The sequence below is a fragment of the Nesoenas mayeri genome (genome assembly GCF_963082525.1).
Source record: "Nesoenas mayeri genome assembly, chromosome: 1".
NCBI lineage: Eukaryota > Metazoa > Chordata > Aves > Columbiformes > Columbidae > Nesoenas > Nesoenas mayeri.
The window spans coordinates 66051644-66070147 of NC_137541.1; the positions used below are offsets into that span (position 1 = coordinate 66051644).

General features: G+C 44.0%; 1 protein-coding gene across 1 annotated transcript in view; it reads right to left on the minus strand.

Moving 5' to 3' along the window:
- Window positions 1-18504, minus strand: part of IQSEC3 (IQ motif and Sec7 domain ArfGEF 3) — a gene marked incomplete at its 5' end in the record, with an annotated part of 100850 nt that overhangs the window by 45187 nt on the left and 37159 nt on the right. Inside the window, one exon of the mRNA XM_080363398.1 lies at window positions 10066-10146. Coding sequence (XP_080219524.1) covers window positions 10066-10146 — 81 coding nt within the window. The remainder of the gene's footprint in view (window positions 1-10065; window positions 10147-18504) is intronic.

Consider the following 18504-nt stretch of genomic DNA (forward strand, 5'->3'; position numbering starts at 1 on the left):
CTTGTGACCCCTGCAGCCCAGTAGAAGGCCACTACTTGTGTCAAATCAAGGAGAAGGAAGCACTGTCCTCTTCAGCATAAAGAGTAACACAGCCTCACACTACCACCCTCAATACAGACAGTCCTAATACCTTTCATCAGCTTTAGGAAAGCAGATATGATCCAGATTTTAACTTTGCCATTATGTTCAGATCTAGAGTTTTGGGGTGGCCTATGGCTGAAGACCAAGACAGAAACAGCATGGTTTGCATTCCTTCCTCCTTTCTCCAATTCAGTGAACATCCCCACAGCCTTGTGCAGCAAGCACAAAGCTCTACTTTTCCAAGTTCTAACCTATTTTTTCACTGCTGCTTCACTCACACTCTGATCCAATTCATGTCACTTCTCTTCCCTGAGGCCTTATTCCCTTTTCTATCTTTCTTCATTCCCATGTGGAAAACAGGATGACTTAGCAGCTTACGCATTTGGTTGTACAAGCTGAGATTACTCTAGGGCCACTTAAAATTTCTTCCCTATGAGGAATGAAAATTATTCCCATCCCTATACTTTGTACTCAGACATGGAACTTCTGAGGCAAGATCATTAAGAAAAGTAGGAGTTTGCCTTGACACAACTAACCCTATTGCATTGTTGAGCAGAACAATGGCTGGTGCTAAATGGCATTATGCCATTGAACTGCACCAAAGTCAGTGGAGGATCTAGCCCAATATGCTGCATTTTAAGACAACCTGTAATATGCTTACCAGATCCAGCTGTTTTGTAACAGCACAGCATTACTTTTCACAATACAACCTGCACTATCTATTTTTGTGCCTCTTGATCTATCACTCTCGCATTAAGTGTATTCCAGGAAATTACAAGCATTTGTTATATTTTATCAGTCACTCCAGCAGATGTGCAAAAGAGTACCAGCAATGTGTACATAGGGTAGCCTATCCCCACCTTCCCTCTTTCCCCAAAGGATGGAGTGAGAGAGACTGCAGTCAATCCAGATACACAGGCAATAACAACAGCATGACAATCTGTTCACAGGAGAGCAGCAACCTACCAGTATGGGACATGACAAAGTTGACACATGACTCTAGTCACTAGGCAAATACAGTTCCCCATGTGATGATGGTACAATCTATGTATGGAAAAGAACCAAGGTGCTAACCAGAGATGGTTAAAAGTTACTAGAACACACTTCCAAATGGTGTGGCCAGAGTTAGGTTCCTCAGTCTCAAAAGAAAAACCACATGGAACTCAGCTCCTGTCTATGTCTTGATGTTCTTCTTCAGGATGATGTTTCCTCACAGAAGATGGTGTGGCCTCCAGCTCTTCTGCAGTTTTTGAACAGTCCAAAAAACTCCCAACTTTGTAACACTTCCCGCCCCCCTCAGCTATCTCACTGTTTGCAGAGCCCAAATATAACAGCCTGAGCTGCTGTACAGCGTGCTTCAGCCTCTCAGATTCTTCAGTTCTTCCTGAAGAATATGAAAGCCTGGCAGGGATACATGCAGAAGAATTAACTCTGGAGCACAGACATGTCTTTCCAAGGGAGAGCTTATTCTATTTGAACACAGAGCCTGCCCCATGGGGATGATCAGAAGATGAAACTACATACAAGTGAGTTAGTGTCGCAGAGAACAGAAAAGACAAAAGGCCTTTGGACTGACATCACACTGCAAGAAAATTTGTAATAAAAGGCCACAGCCTCATTGTGGTCACTGCCAAAGAATGCTGGCATGAACAGGAATATTCCAGCCAAGGGACCTGCTCATTTGTTTCCTGTTCATATATTCTTGCTCCCTCCAGTTTCTTCTTTCGTTTACACTATTTTTTACTTCCTGAATTTCCTGCTCCTTCTCTCATGTCATTCTCCTTCTCTGTACAGCATGTTTGCCATCCGTTTTCCTTACAGTACAACTGTTACATTTGTGGGGGTGAGTCTGTCTGCCTTTCTTTCTCCTTGTCTCTTTTTCCATCTCTTTGCCTTATCTCTCTCTGCCTTGTAAGCCACGAACAAATGAGTGGACAGAGGCTCCACAGAAACCACCTGTCAAGTTCAACAGAACACACCGTAGCATATTAAAGATCTGGAATGGCCCAATTTTGAGGGTGGGTGCATCTTGACTGATGCAGATCTGGTCAGATTATATCAGTAGAGTATAAAAATGAATGGCATGAGCTCCACCACAGTCCATCTGCTATTACTTCATCAACCGTCTGTGCCCATTTTCCAGTGCTAGACATAGGCCTCTTTCCAAAGCTGTCATAACCTCTTCTTATGCATCTCTGTGGTGTTATCAGACAGAAAACACAGGATACACCAGGTGTTTATGTTTCATTCCACTGGTAACAAGAAGCTGCCATACTAGAGGCAGGGAATTCTTCACGATGCAGGAGAGAGAACATGAGGATCATCTGCAAGCCATGAGTGAATCACCTAGTGTTAAAGCAACCAGCTTATCTCAACAGCTGTTGAAAGTGGCTCCCACAAATGTAAGGTTGTCTATGATCAATTCTCTTTCACTGACATTACCACTCCTGTGGCCCAAGAAATGGCAAGTGTTGTCACATGTGGGAGAAGAGTACCCGAATCCAAGGCTGAACTCCCCACATAAGCAAGAGAAGCAACAGAGGAATAGGAAGGACTAGAAGAACACGTGGCGAGGCAATGGCTGGATACAGCTTCAGGTTCTCAAAAAACATTTGTCTGATGGGTATCTTTGCAGTTTCAAAAGAGGATACTACAGATGGGTTTTCTTTGGCCTCTGCCTCCTGCCATCTTCCTCCTTCCTGAAGAAAGGTGTTGATAGAGGCAAATACAGCAACCCATGTGATAGGGAGACTCCAGTTTCCGTCAGAGATTTTTTTGCTGTTAAATAGCCCACCTACTCCTCACTTTAATTTCCCACCCTCATGTTCTCCAGACTTGCCTGGAAGTGGCTGCACCAGCCATTAGAGAGAAGGAGCAGAGAAATGCCTGTGTGGGAGATCGTGCCAACATGTCCTGGTGGATCTTCTTTACAGGACTGGGACGCTGCATCTGAAACTCACCTCCTGTTTCTTTGGATGCTTCTAGAAAGAGCCATTCCTCCCAGGTCATAGTACTAGAAGAACTGCCAACTATACCTCCCTGCAAGAGATTCCCAAGATTGTTGGTAACTATGATATTAAGAACGTTCTCTAAAGCATTTTTTTTTATATAGTTGTGTTTCCACATTTCCCCTAAATCTACATGCACTGAATACCTTTGTGGTTCTCGGCCCAGGCTCCTGCAAAGCAATTAAAGCTGCTAGTCCTGACTGTACAAAACAACCACAAATAGCAAGGAATCTAGTCACTCCCAAGTTTAGGAAGAGCTCAAATCTGGGTCTAGACATTACTCCTTGCCCACATCTCTGTGTCAGACTGAAATCAAAACTCTGACAACTGTGAGCCTGAGGAATATTTATGTGAACTTTGCTGACCCATCCCTGCCTGTTTGCTGCATCCCCACAACCTCCAATTGTAATATCTTGAATGGGATTATTAAGTCTACAGGGAGAAAAGAATAAGAAGTAGATGAGCTGTTAAGAAGCAGAAAATATCCTCTCTTCATGCCTGTGACCTCAATAAGAAATAAGAAAATAAGCACAAACAGTATATGCTAACAGAGCAGAAAAGTTGCTCAAACTTCTCCCATGTGTTCTCAAAAACAGTGCTGTGGAAGACTTTAATACGAATGGAAGAAGTAAGATTGGAGAGCTTTGTATAAGAAGTCATTTATCCTCAGAGCACACAGGGCACAGACCATGGGCACAGAGGCTTGCTTTGCACTGGCATGTCCAGGTACTGAAAGCCTGACCTGAAGTGTTCTCCATTAAGAATCAGAGGAGAATTCAGCCTCCATGGTCCACTAAATGTAGGAGCTTGCACTTGGCACTGCCAGCTGGGGGCCAATTAGTTAGAGTTATTATGCTGTTTTGCGTGGTAAGTTATAGATCTGATTTGATACAGACTAGAATCATTATCATGTTTCACACCTGAGCCAGAGCCACTTAATACCTCTGAGCTGAAAGGAAGCACTGACCTCCAGATTATATATCCAACATCCCCCCAGTGATTCTAAGACAGAAAAGCTAATTTCCCATTTCATGAACAGGATTTGCATTCTTTCTGTCAGGCAAGGTCAATCTTTTACAAGTTCAGACATAACATCAGGTAGCTCAGTTGTTTTTCTGTAATGCTTAAAGAGTGGTGGATACTGATGGAAAATCATCATTCCTCACCTGTTTTTTACTAAGATGCTTCAGTGGTATCTAAAAGGAGAATCGACTTGTAGAGTGGTTCCATTCTTATCAACTTCATGGGCCTCAACCATAAGAGGTATTGTACTCACAATTCAAACAAAGTCTTGTGGATTGCTCAGGAGGATCTAACTGTTAGAGGACATAGAGTGACCCAAGGGCAAAGTGAGAGCTGTACTGGGAGGAGAGATGTTCCCAGGCTACAGCAGTGGGCAGCCAAAGAGGGACATGATGTTGTGTGCAGTGGATAATATTCACGGCTCTTTTGTGCCAATGTCTTCCAACATGATTTCATGGGGCAAAGAATAAAAGCATGTTCAATGGAAACAGAGAGTTCAGGTAATGAGACATGAAGAATCAGAGACATGAGACCTCCAGAAGTAAATTACATCAGATTTTGGTTTTTTAATCATGTGCTGCCTAGGGTGTAGCATATTCTTATGCAGCTTAGAGAGCTGAGCAAAGATCTTTGAAGGTTTGATTTCAAAGAATTGTCCAAAATCTGTCCAACCACTTTTCACCCTCCCACATACAAAAACGGAGCAGTAACTACAAAGGACCTCTTCCACCAAGAACGCATCTTTCTGTTTGAGTACTTGGTAAGTCAGAAGTGGGTCAAGAGTTCTTTCACCAGAACTGCAAGGATGTCTGGCTTGGTGATGTAGCCAATGGCTTACATGTCTTCTTACCACTAACTGGTGCTGTGATGCCAGGCAGTAACCAATCTGCAACAGTGACTAATCCAGTAGGCACATTAGAAACAAGCACACAGCTGTTTGAATCTAAATTATATTGAGTTACAATTTAATCGGTCTGTAATAATGAAGTAAACACTTGCCAGTTGCACCAATCATGTTTTAACCCTGATCTAAGCAGCAGTCTCCCTACTGGAAAGTGAGGAAATATTATGGGAGAATATGAGCAGAACTTGTCCAACTTTTCCATAGATGTTTCTGTAGATGTTTCAGACCCTAGCCCTTCTGCTCAGTACACATCCAAGCCCATTCAGAAGACTCTATTCAGATCCCCAACCTTTCCTCTTCCTGGGAGGACTCTGTTGCCTTTGCCTTAAAAGCAGGTCAGGTCTCATCTGCACCTCTTCCAGGTGGGAAGGACCTTCTCTCTCCCACAAATGCAGATGGAACATCCTCCCTTCCCAAAGAGCTATCTGGAATCTGATCCTGCCCTTCACACAAAAGTACCCACATGCCATTCAGTCTCCTTTGTGACATGATCCTTCAGCGTTCCAGTGCTACCCCCATGTTCATTGCCAAAGTGGACCTGCCCCAAGCGCTTAAAGTTTTATGTAAAACTTTTCCCATCACTGGACCAGAGGTGATTTTCTACTGATTTCCTATTCAGCACCGCAGGCGAGCCAGAGGCAGGCTCTGAAAAGCCTGTGAAAGGCAACTGAATGAATATACTGTTCCCTCCAATTGTGACTCCATCATTTCCTCTCATTACTCTAATAGAAACAAATCTTTCTCATCTCAGCCCTATTACCTCACACAAAGGAAAATGGTATGTAATCCTGTTAGAGCTGGGCTGCTGCTGGACACATTTTAAGGTCATTGTTCTGGGATGCCAGTCTCCACTATGTGAGACTGGAAGAAGTGGAAAATGCAATTACTAGGCTATTCAAATCCCTAGAATGAAACCCTGCCGTTAACAGGCAGAAGCCAGCAAGAAAAAGAGCAGTTGCTTTATGAAATTATAGGGTTTGGTTAAATCAGAGTCTAATCAGCACTTCAGTAAAGGGGCATGGTTAGCTCCTACTGCCATCCACAGAGTCTCCTCATTCCCCTCAACCTGACCTTTGGCATTCTCAGTGGAAGCCCAACCTCCAGGATGGGTTATGGTCAGGAAGTCAGTGGTGTGCAAGTCCAATGGAGACAACAGTGGTCCACACCCAAGGTTTACACTGTACTTTGAAATGGGGAAGCCCTAAGAGTTCAGCAACAGGAATCTGCCTGCTGCTGGCATCACCTCATACTGTAATTTGGCTCTGAGCTTCTTGGACACAGATTCTGGGATCAAATTTGTCTCCTAATGTTCATGGCCTACAACACCAGTCTTGCTGATTGCTAGTGCAATGCAGCTAAGCTTGGTGGGAAGTTTGCATTGCTAAACTCACAGAGCTGTATCCCCCCACAATGAATTCACATGCTGGAGGGGAGAAGGGGCTAGCACTGCTTGCTGGCAGGCAGTGAAGCAAAGCAGAACAATACAAGTGGGAAAGATTGCAACTGCCTCATTGAGTTGGCTTCTATTGAGTGGTTAGATGCTGACATCTTCCTAATCATTCCCACCCAGGTGCAGCCAAGGCATTTTTAGCTGGATGAGTAGCAAAGAAAGAGTCAGAAATCTTGCAGGACAAACATTAGGGAAGAGCACACAAGAACAACAATGACCATCACAAAGCACGAGTAGAGACAAACTTTCATCCCAGACTGTTCCTGACAGCCAAGCTCCTACTGTTATGCCCTGTGTTTTCTTCTCCTCCTGCTCCACACCTGAGCTGGTCTCTCCTGCTCATGCTGGTCTCTCCTGCAGTCAGGCAATCACTCTTATTCCTGCCTTGATGCTCCTCTTTATCTGCACCTTACCTGCTGTTTTACGCTCCTGCTGCCTATGTTCCTTCAGTCTCCCAAAGGATTTCTGTCCCACAAGATAAGGCTGGGTTCCTGCTGAAAGTGGAACCATTCTTGCAGGTCCCAGAAGGCAGTGATGTGGGCTCAGGTAAGGTTCCTGGTAGGGGAGGAGAAAGCAGGCAATCTTCACTGGAGTCTCCAAGTCCCTTGAAGAGACAAGAGTCGCTTCTCTGTTTATGCTCTTTATTAGTCCCTATTCTCTTTAATCGGCTTAGACTGATGAGCCAAGGCAGCGGTAGGGATCAGCCGGGCTGTTTAATTAAAGGATTGCAGCTCAGCCCTGCAGTTTGGGGGTTTGTATAAATGAGCTGCAAGTACATTATTTAATCTGCTGCACAGAGAGGAGTTGAGGCATTAATGAAGCAAACTCTAATTAAAACTAGACGGCTGATGGTTATTAGTGGCATCAGTTCTGACAGGATTTATCTCATTTAGGGAAACGCCTGATCATGGAGGGGGAAAAGAAAGAATAAACCCAAGCTGGTTTATCAAATTCACCACAGCACCACTTGTGACTGTCTGTCCATTCAGCAAGGCTCAGGAGAGCTGCACAGGGAGCTCCCATATCCCAGGGTTTCCCATCAGGAGCCCTGATGAGCTTATTTAGGCATATGCCTGGCTCACCCAGAAACTGATTGCCTATTCAGGGTGTCTGACCCACATATTTTAGACTTGATTGACTTTAGCTCTGCCCTGGTTCAATGGGGAGCCTGTTCATGATTTGAGCAGGGTGACAGGCTCTGTAATTGATATGATGAGCTTCTCCCAGCAGCGTACTGAGCCACTCCAGAGCAGCATAGCTATCAGCTACAGGCATCGGCTCCACAGTGACTCCGTGTTTTTCCCACTCTGCCATTTTTTTTCTCATCTCACTGCATTGTACATGTAACTTCAGATATGAAGAAAGCCCATGGCTGACTGCAGGACCTGTCAGAGGTTAGGAGGTGTTTTCTGGCCAGCATAAAGCTGACCGGTAAGTTTAATAGTCGTCCACGTGCTCTGTCTTTCCTCTGGCACAGTGGAAGTAGGGACATTCTTCTCTCCTGAGACAATCATGTAGAAAGATTGCATTAAAAAGCTGCTCTGTTTCAGAAAGCAGAAATTCTGTATGCCTGTTTCTCACCTTCAAACAGCCATGGTGGCTTCAGCCATCTCTATCTCTACATAGAATATTGTGTCACACACAGATTCAGGACTGATACTGGGACAAGTGGAGAGGACAAGAGAAAGCCTTGAGAAAAAACAGTAAGCAAAGAAAGCAGAAGGTCTGCAGAGTGGAACAAGCTACAAAATACATAAAATCAACAGGCATAGATGAGTGTAAGAAGCCCTTTAACTGGAGGCCCAGGTGCAACATGCTGCAGAGCTCACTGACATTCAGCCCCGCTTCTGAATTTCATGGCTCAGACTCTTCTTTGGATGCAACTTGCCAAAGTTGTCAAATTACTGAAACAAATGATTGGTTCCTCTTCAAGTTACCTGTCAAACCCCAGATAAGAGATTTCGTGGTTCCCACCACAAGGAGGGCAGGCAAGCTCAGGCTCAAAGGATGGGTAGGGCCTTTGGGAGTCACTGGGACAAAATGAAGCATGAACATGACAAAAAAGACCCTAGAGCTTAAGATGCTGTAGGAGTGACAGCTTTGTAGGATCAAGAAAATACTAGAAACTAAGGGAACTATGGCAAAATTAAGCCTTGGTTCAGACAAAATACAGTACATACATAACCAAACTTTCTCTCTCCAGAAATGCAAGGGAGAGGTGCCTGTCCCTACCACAGAAACCTCTGCTGTCTCCTTGCTAGCATCTCCCCATCTGCCACAGAGGTGCAGCTGCAGATGTCCCAAAGGGCTGTCATGAAAACGACCGATCTTTGAAAGACCTCAGCACAACTATCATGAGGGTCAACCCTTGTATCTTCATATACAAATAGGCAGGAGGGGTCCTGCTTCTTTATCCTGTCTTCAAGTGTGGCTGAATCCTACTTTTGAACATAGGCACACACACAGACAAACACACAGACACAGGCACAGACATGCAGATACACACACACACACACACACCCCCCCATCATTCTCTTCACCATTGTCCAGCACTCACACTTTTCCTTGGAAGGAAATCAGAAACCATAGTCTGCTCCAGTGAGCAGAACAGACAAGAGAAATACCATTTAAAAATGCTGTAGCCTCACTATTGCAATTCAGCTGCCCAGTTCTGTCCAGAGCCCTCCCTAGTAACTCAGGCTTCTTACACAGATGCCAAGTTCAGATGTAAAAGTCTGGCAGTGTGATGAGGGAAATCTTTAGAAAGAAACCTGTTTGCTGTTGACAGAAGGGTGATGAGGCATGAGAAAAAGGAGTAGGTCTGTGAGATGGAGGTGTAAGAAGTTGTGAGAGGAGTAGGACGTGGCAAGGATAGAGGGACAAGGCCAAGCATGGAAGCTTTATGCAGTATGTGCAACTCAGGTATTTTTGAAGCTCCTTGGACCTTGGCATTGATGTCGTTCACTGATAAGGGAGACCTATGGCAACTGCAGGTGTACTCACACCTGGCCACACTGGATACAAGTTGGTTAGAGTTAATCGTAGCTGCCTATAACTGTCCTTCACTGGCAAGCTCAAATCATTTCAACACATGTCAAACTGTGCCCCCACCTTGTCTCAGGGTATGAGACAGAACCCTGAGTCTGTTTGGTGACTTTTGGTGTAGCTTAAAGGTTGTGGGTTTATACTGGTGTGTGTCCAGGCACCTTATAATGTGGGATAACTAATTCAAAGAAAAGTGAAGTATGTGTACGTGGGTGCCAAAGTGATGCAGAAGGATAAGAAAAGGTACAAGTGTGGATGTGTATTGATAGAAGTAGATGTTTGAAGAGAGGCTGAAAGTATGTTTTCGGAGGTGCACGGGTGTGTGTGAAGGGAGAACAGAGCGGGTTTGTGAGCAATTACACAAAATTACGAACAGTAATCTCTGAGAGGGAAAAGAGAGGGAGAGCAGTGCTGCAGACATGGGACACAGGGAAGGATGGAGGAGGATGGGCATGTATAATATGTGAGTTTTGTCTGGGACAGGAAGATTAGTGATGGATGATAAGGAAGTAGGGGATGGAAAAGAAAAGATCTTGCTGGCAGCAATTTCCCACCTTGGTGAGGAGTCCGGAGATGAAGGCTTCTGCTCTGCATCAGCTGCTGGGCAACAGAACTGATGTAAAACAGTTTCATTCCTGTAAGAAAAAAACAAACAGTCAGCATTCGGCTCACTCAGCAGAAAACTCAAGGGACAATGCCTTTCCTGGGGCTGTTCCAAGGGGACAGTAACTCGCAGTGATGCTGAAAGAGAAATCTGATTATTACATTAATGTTTTGCAGTTCAAGGTGGTGGGGAGCAGGAGAGAAGGGGGCTGACAATTCTGTTCCCCTACATTATCTGTCCTGCTGCTGATGTCAAGCTGTAGAGAATGGGGCAAAAACACTCTAATAAAAAGTTTTCCTTTTATCAGTATCTGTCTCATGATCCCATATATCTCATGAAGAACAGTTTTGCCTGTTTCTAACTTTTATTTCTTTTGAGACAGAAACATCTCTTTAGGTGTGTTTCCTTAGATATGTTTCATATATATTAAAACACAAAGAAGTTGGTCTTTGGTTGAGAGTGGCTAAACTATGTCTGCAAACATTTTTTTCCTGAAACCTCTCTAGATCACAGAAATGGCCTCAGCACATCGGCACTTGGCATTACCAGAAACACTGGTGGAAAACTGACAGGACAAGCACAAAAGGCTGAGATAATGAGAAAAGGAAGACATTGCAGAAAAGAAAAGCAAACCGTAAGTAGTAATAATCTTAGCAAAACAGGAAAATAAGAGGCTAAAAATGTGTTTATTAGATAAGACAGGCAAAAAAATTAATCCAAAGGAAGAAATACTAGACAAAACTTCCAAAACTGCTCACTAATCTTGAGTGACTTGTTCTTGGGTCCCTTGCCTGGAAATATGTGTAAGGAGCCTGGTTTTCAGGGGTGTTGGGCACTTATCACAGCATTGGAACCCAGTAAGAGCTGCTCAGCACCTCTGAAAATGAGATCCTTTTAAGATACCTTCAGGAAGGTTCTCGAGGTGTCATAGGCAGCACAAATCAACAGCCAATTTTGAACACACTGACCTTCACAATGAAAAGGAGTCACTAAAACCAGACAGTGTCAAAGGGGGAAAGTACTATAGGAATGAAAAAGAAAATGAAGAGAAGAAAATCAGGGGAAATAAAGCAGGCTGAATCCTCAGATGGCACAAAATCACCCTGTCTCTGAGTCAGTGGAACAGCACTTAAAGCACAGGGCTCAAATGGGGTCATCTCCTTTTAAAAATATTTTTGCAGCTTCTAACCCAGATACAAGCAGTAAAGCTTAGTCTCCTGGCTTGTCATGGGGTCTCACATTCTTCCAAAGGCCCTGCCACACTTTCCATCACTCTGAAGTGTGAAGCTTATCACCTTTGTCTTTCTCAAAATCTGACAGATATGGCCACAAAGATACCTAAATTACAGTTATTATACTGTTACCGGCCACCTCCTCCTGGCCTCCCAGCTAGCTTAATATAACAAACTGCTTAGTTCTTCTGCGTCCTTGGCTTCCAATGCATTCTCAAAAGGAATATTTCCTTAGAAACAACAGTATTGGCAAGGAGCAACACAGCAGGGGGAAAATGAAAGTGTTAGCTTTACCTTACTGATCTCTGACCATGCCCTCAGTCCCTGCCAGCAACACGCAACCTGCTGCAAAAGAGAGGACATGCTTGTGTGACATACCAATTCCATTTCTGTCACCACCCAGCTCACTTCCCTTCTCTCCTGCTAGCCTGGTTATTGCTAGTTCTCGCTATGTTGTTTCTAATTTAAACTTCTCAGGTGGCAAATATGTACCTGACTGGTGTGTCCATTACTTGTGTTATCTTTTTACTGAAGCAAGTGGTGAGATCACATTTAGGCCTACGTTCAAGCAGGCTCACACAAATACTCCAGCTCCTACATCTTGTCATTTTGCTTCCAGCTAGAATACATCAGGAATTTTCTGATAAAATTTTGGTTTTGCATAGAAACACTGATTCATCAAATTTAAACTATTTGGTGAAAACATCTTGGGATTCTTCAAATTACAAGGCTTTACTGAAATTTCCTGGCAGGCTGCTGGAGGGCCATGCCTCCATGTCTCACATCTCTGGTACAGCCGTGCCATACAGGTAGCCCATCGGAAAGAGGTCATCAGGTTTTCAGACCAACCCTTTGTTCTGCCCATCTCCCAGAGCAGCAATGCTGGGAGCTGGCTAGCACAAGAGGTGAGGAGCATCTGCGCCCAGGCAGTCGGCTCTGGAGAGCAGCCCTGGAGTCACAGACACCATCAGCTGCAGTGTGGAAATGCACAAGGCTCTCAGCTGATTCAGCGACAGCCGGCAATTCATTCTGAGGAACATGTTTGGTTTCAGGAATATTACATATTGGCATTTCCTACTGAATTTCATCTCTACAGAAACCCCTGGGGGGAAAAAATAAAGTGTATTTTCAGATGAAAGTAACAATACATTTTGAAATCATAGAATCATTTTTGGTTGGAAAAGACCTTTACGATCATTGAGTCCAACCATAAACCTAACACTGCCAAGTCCATCTCTAAACCATGTCCCTAAGCACCACATCTAGAATCATAGAATCATTTCAGTTGGAAGAGACCCTCACGGTCATCAAGTCCAACCATAACGTAACTCTAGCACTAAACCGTGTCCCTAAGAACCTCATCTAAACACAGGGATGGTGACTCTACCACTTCCCTGGGCAACCTGTTCCAATGCCTGACAACTCTTTCCATGAAGAACTTTTTCCTAATGTCCAACCTGAACCTTTCCTGGCCCAACTTGAAGCCATTTCCTCTTGTCCTATCACTTGCTACCCGGGAGCACAGACCAACAACCTCCATGCTACAACCTCCTTTCAGGTAGTTGTAGACAGTGATCAGGTCTCCCCTCAGCCTCCTTTTTTCCAGGCTAAACAGCCCCGATTCCCTCAGCCGCTCCTCATCAGACGTGTTCTCTAGACCCTTCACCAGCTCATAAATGCAATCTTCCAAAAAACCTGATGCCCCAAATTTCAGCCATTTCTAATTTCAACACTTCCCTAAATGAACTACACTGTTCTCTGCTTTTATTCGAACAGCAGACACACAACTCCAGTTCCTAATTACACATGAAGAAGGCAAGTAACAGGGAGGGAAAACATGGGGAAAAAGAGGAAGGAACAAGGACAGAGAAAAATGAGAAACAGGAACCTATCTATAGATGAAATACCTTGCTAGCTAATTATCAGCATAGAAACACAGGGAAAAGTAAAGGGGAAACAGGGAAAGGAAGAGTGTTGTGAAGTTACAGGACTTCAGGCTCAATTTACTGTGGGTGTTTTAAGAAAAAGCATCTCACAGGTAGTCTTCAGAGAATCGGTATGCTCTGAGCACTGCAGCAGCACAATCAGCTGTTGACTCCCGTTCTCATGATTTCTCATGTGTTTAACACTAACCTTGGGTATTTTCTGCCCAAACTGGAGTCCTCTTGAGCCTCTGAGATCCCAGGATCTCTGGAGTAGTTGTTCACCTTGCATACCACTATCAGATGCTGATCATGCCCACTGGCAGAAATATGCCTCCAGGCCATTTGGGATCTTTAAGTGCCCTTCCAGGGGCCAGGGCTCCTTTGCAGAAGCTACCAGGGAGGTGGTGAAGAGCAGGCACTGCCTGATAGAGGTAAATATATGAGGTATAAATTGGTATTCCAAGACTGTGCAGAAAGCTCTTGCCCTGATTGGGGTCGGGGACGGCTATCTTATCACTCCTATTAAATCTGAGTTCCCCAAATGTCCAAGAACAGTTTGAGCTCTGAGTCTATTTAAATAATTTTTCCTTTTACAGCTTGCTTCTCTTTCTCTTTCATGCTACCCAGGCATACATCATGGGGACTGGGTTCCACCTTGTAGACTATCCCTGTTCATCATCCTCTTTCTTTCCACCTCTTGATCCTCCATAGATCTGATATTTTGCAAACCCATGCCCTCACCTTTGCAGCACAGCATGTATAGCCCAGACAGGAGCTGGGAGATGAAGGTTTAACCTGATATGGAAGAAGTGGACCTGTTCCCACCCTGAAGAGGCTGTATTAATTGTTACCTGGACAAAGCAGCTCTCATCTGGGTGTAAGAGGCAAGTAACCCAGGGCCTTACTATCACTTCTAAGCCTAAAATAAGTATCCTAGTAAAGTAGCTATCTTCTTAACTGTGTAAGTCTTCAGGTAAGATGTTATTTTTGCTGCTGCAATTCAAGAAGGCCTGGCAGGCTTGTAATGGCAGGTGGCTACCTGGATTTCATTCCTTTGTGGTGGTGTCAACCTTTGCACTTTTAAAGTAAGTCTTAAGATATTTAGTATCTGTCTTAAGTCATATGTGTAAGACTTTTGGTGGTGTTTTGTTTTGTTTTGTTTTCTGTGCTTTCTTTTTATTTTGTTTTTAAACACATCTTACTTCATAAGTCAGAAAGGCTACATGAAACTTGAATGTGCAGTCTCTGAAGAATTAAACACCAAAAAGCATAAGGTTTGTTTTGCCTTTGAAAAACAGGGAGGAAGGCAACGTGTCTTCAATCCAGTGACAGTGGATTCAGACTCATTACTTTGGGGTGCTGATCTGTAATTTTATTTTTCTTTTTAAATACTTCAGGTAGGTGGCAGTGGTCTACCCATTAAAAGGGTAGGTCCAGGGCTTGCTTTTTTGCCTTTCTGTCTCTTCCTCTATGTCCTCTGCCTTGCCTTCCTCAGACCTGTAAACCATCACAGAGACGGCAGTTAAACACACGCTGTTGTGGGCAGGTCGGGCAGGTGATTGGAAAGACAAATTATTTCTCCCATCTGTCAGGATACTGTTGAACTGTTTGTTGCTTTAAAATCAAACAAATTATTATCTCTTGGGCTGCATCCCAATGAAAGCTTGGAAAGGAGAAGCCAGCAAGAGGAAAAGGTGTTCTGGGTCAGTGGAGTTGGGTGGTACAAAAGAGGAAGAGGCTAACAGGAATGGGAGCAACACCAAAGGGCCTATTGAGGTAAATCTTGCCAGCACTATGTGAGTTGTGTGTCAAGAAGCAACAGAGGACAAAGGCAAGCACAGATGCAAAAGGAGGACTGGAAACAGCCTGAGCCTGTCAGTGCCTTGCTCTATCTAGCTGGCATGCATGCTCCAGAGGCAAGGATTTGACAGTCCAGACCTATCTTAAATGCAGAGAAAGCCATGCTTGGCCCAGTAGTAACGCGTGCTGTCAATTGAAACGTTAGCCTCCTCTCCTTCTAGAGAAAACAACTGTCTGTATTTTATTCAGTTGTCTTTGGCATTGCTCCTGACAAGAGGTATCCTCCAGACAGCTGCCTGCAGCCTCAGTCGGGGTATCTGTGAATGAACTGTCTGGCCACAGCAATTCCCGCTCTGTGATGAACTTTAGAGAGGCCTGTGCCAAACCTCCTGGCTAGCACAAGCTGTCTAGTCAGCTCAGGAGCTAGCTCTACCTTTCTGGTTTCTTAGAAAGTTAGACTGTGCTGCAAAGGGACTCTCGGAGTCATGGTGCCTTGGTCTTTACAGCTATGGATCCCAAAGAGCCAAGCATCTTTCCTCTTAAAAATGGGTACAAGAGTTGAGCTCCAAAAACTGCAAGTCTCTGTGGCTATCTAGATCGCATATCACAGGGGCAAGAGAGTGCAAACTCCCCTAAAATTGCCTTAATGCTCTTTCTTTCCTTAAGACAAGTGTCTGGGTCTTTATGTTCATTTAGTGTTGTTGCCCATCCTAAGTACCATTGCTTACTAATTTGGCACTGATGACAGGTGTCCTGAAACAGAGATGCCTGTGTGCTGAGAGCTGTATTACTGTAAACAAGTCTAACCACTTTTTCTTCTTCTCCTGCCCCACGCAAAAGCAAACCCCCCACCCAGACAGCATATGGAAAACGGTGGTGCTCCCTGCTCTTCATCAGTCAGCTTTAATTAAACAAATATCCAGGGTGGCCTGCTCCCATAGATAAAGAGCAGCCCTGTGGTTTTCTGCATTAATGATTTTAGACTACAATAAATGCCAAAGCAAGAAAGAATGAAAATTCCTCTCACTACAAGTACACAGAGCTCGCTTCTCTCTAACACGCTTGCACCCCATCATGACTGCTGCCTTGGCCTTGGCCGGTTATGTAGGACGGCTGGCATGGCCTCAACTGCAAGAACAATGAAGACCAGTGTGTTCTCCAGTTGCCCATACTTGCCTAACCTCTGTAGCCTGGCCCTTGGGCCCTACTGACCTGCAGATTCAATAGCCTTGCCCATGGCCCAAGCGCACATCAGTTCTTAGAAATCCGACAATGCTGAAAGGCAAATGGTGCTCCCTCAAGAAATGTTCTATCAGAAAATAATGAGTCCAACTCACGTAGCCTTTCTGGTTTCTCTCTAAAACTCCACGTTTTGAAGAAATGCTAGAGGCTTTGACCAGAAGTCATTGTTTGTAGTGCTAGATATCTCAGCTTTCCTGGAGTCTTTTGCTACTTGTCTCTTCTCTGGCATTTTTTCAGATAGCTGCCAAGAGAACAGATGGACTCACAGAAAATCATGGCCTAGAACAGGAAGATTAAAGGCAGAAAGAGTCAAAGGAGAACCGAATATCTCAAATGAAGTTTTACTGGCTGTTATGAGGACTGGAGAATCACAAACAGGAAATATTTAGCAATGCTAAGTTTATGAAAGGCCTGTTGCATGATCTCCCTCAAAATGTATAGCTCAAGGCTACCCCTACATAATGACAGAGCTGTGACACAACGTAGCTAAGATTAGCTGCAGGCCTTACTCCTTCTATCATTTCCCTCCTGTGCTAGGTCTATTTCTGACTCCAGTCAACCTGGAGCTAGGAGTTGAAGTGAGACCTGAAAGAGGCAGTGTTTCCAAAAGAGTACATTTTAGCAGCTAGCTGTTTCTACCCTGGTTCTTCACTTTTCACTCCAAAATGCCTTCACTAAAACTTCCTATCTGTCTTAATTACCTGTCTCTATTGTAGGTCATCAGACTGGTATTTAGGAGGGAGCTGAGTAGAAGCAGAGTTTACGTTGTAGGGAAACCATACACAATTTAGAATAAATTCAAGATGATTTCTGGAACTGAAGTTCTTTAACTCCCTGTATGTCTGATGACCTCCTCATCATTATGGGATACTGTTGATGGCAAGAATTTGACAAGATTCAGAGAGGAACTGGACATTTTAAAGAATATTCGATGAGAATACTTGATGCAGATTCTTCCCAAGGCCAATGTGTAGGACTCAAACATTTCAGCATTAAAAGAAAGCTTTTATGGGTTTCCCATGGCTCTCCACTATCTCTGAAAAACAGCTACATAAACCAGATTCACAAATCTGACTGTCTGAGAAATCCTGTGTTAAAAGGTAAAGGGCTTAGAAGCCAAGATATTGAAATGTCAGAGCACAACAAGACCGAAACTGTCATTTTATTTTACATTCCCAGTAACCTCAACAATCCCAATCTAAGTGTCCCTGGGGTGCATTTTAGGAATGGACTGATTTGGTAATCTTCTCTAAATTCTCAAAGACTTCTGGATTAAGGAAAAAAATGCCCCAGTACTAATCCCTAAAGAGGAGAACGAGACTGAAGTAGTCTGGAGTCCATTTGCATGGTAGCTTGCTGAGGATGAAACTACAACAAACGAATCAGGAGGAAGAATTAAGCAAATTATAATAGGAAGATGATTTGGAATTTGTGTGTGCTGACCCAGCAAGCTCTTAGGGACACCCTTAGAGTCCTTTGGTTTTATTTCCCCTTCCCTAACTTCTTAGACTGTGCCTCTCCCTACACTCCACAACTTTTGGGTTTATGGCTATAGCTTTACTTTGCTCTGCAAGTCATCACTGCCTTAACTCCTCCATGAGAACCAGCCTCTCAAGTGGCAGTGACTGTTCTTAGTCATTTAACTATCTGGAAGGTCAGTGCCATATTTGTAAAGGGCTGGCATATGCCAGTGTAGTCTATGCAGAACCACTTTATATCTGTTCCATGTCCTCATCATTGACTCTCTGGTCAAGGGATAGATGTTTATAATGTTTCTCTGTGCAGAGTGCCAGTTACATCATCCAGATTTAGGATTTTCTTAATTTATTTCAGATCAAGGATTGTCTAACTCTGTCTGTAACCCTTCACAGGCTTAAATATCTAATTAATTGTATGAAAAAAATGAAGATGTGTGTAGATGATGTCTAGATGCCAGCACATAACTACTACCTACAAAAACAAATTGCTGAAGAAACCACCTGGCAGTGTCAGCATGATCAACAAAAGTATAGCATAGATGTCCAACCTTGCCAGGATGCATGGTAGCCCGTCTTTCAGTTCACTTGAGTGCCTAGCATTCCACAGCTCTTTCTTTAGCCTTCTTAAAGCTGTTCTTCCTTCTTCCCTCCTCCATCCCCCAAAGTTGTGCTGGGAGGGGTGAAGAGGGAGGAACTTAACTGGAGCATCTAT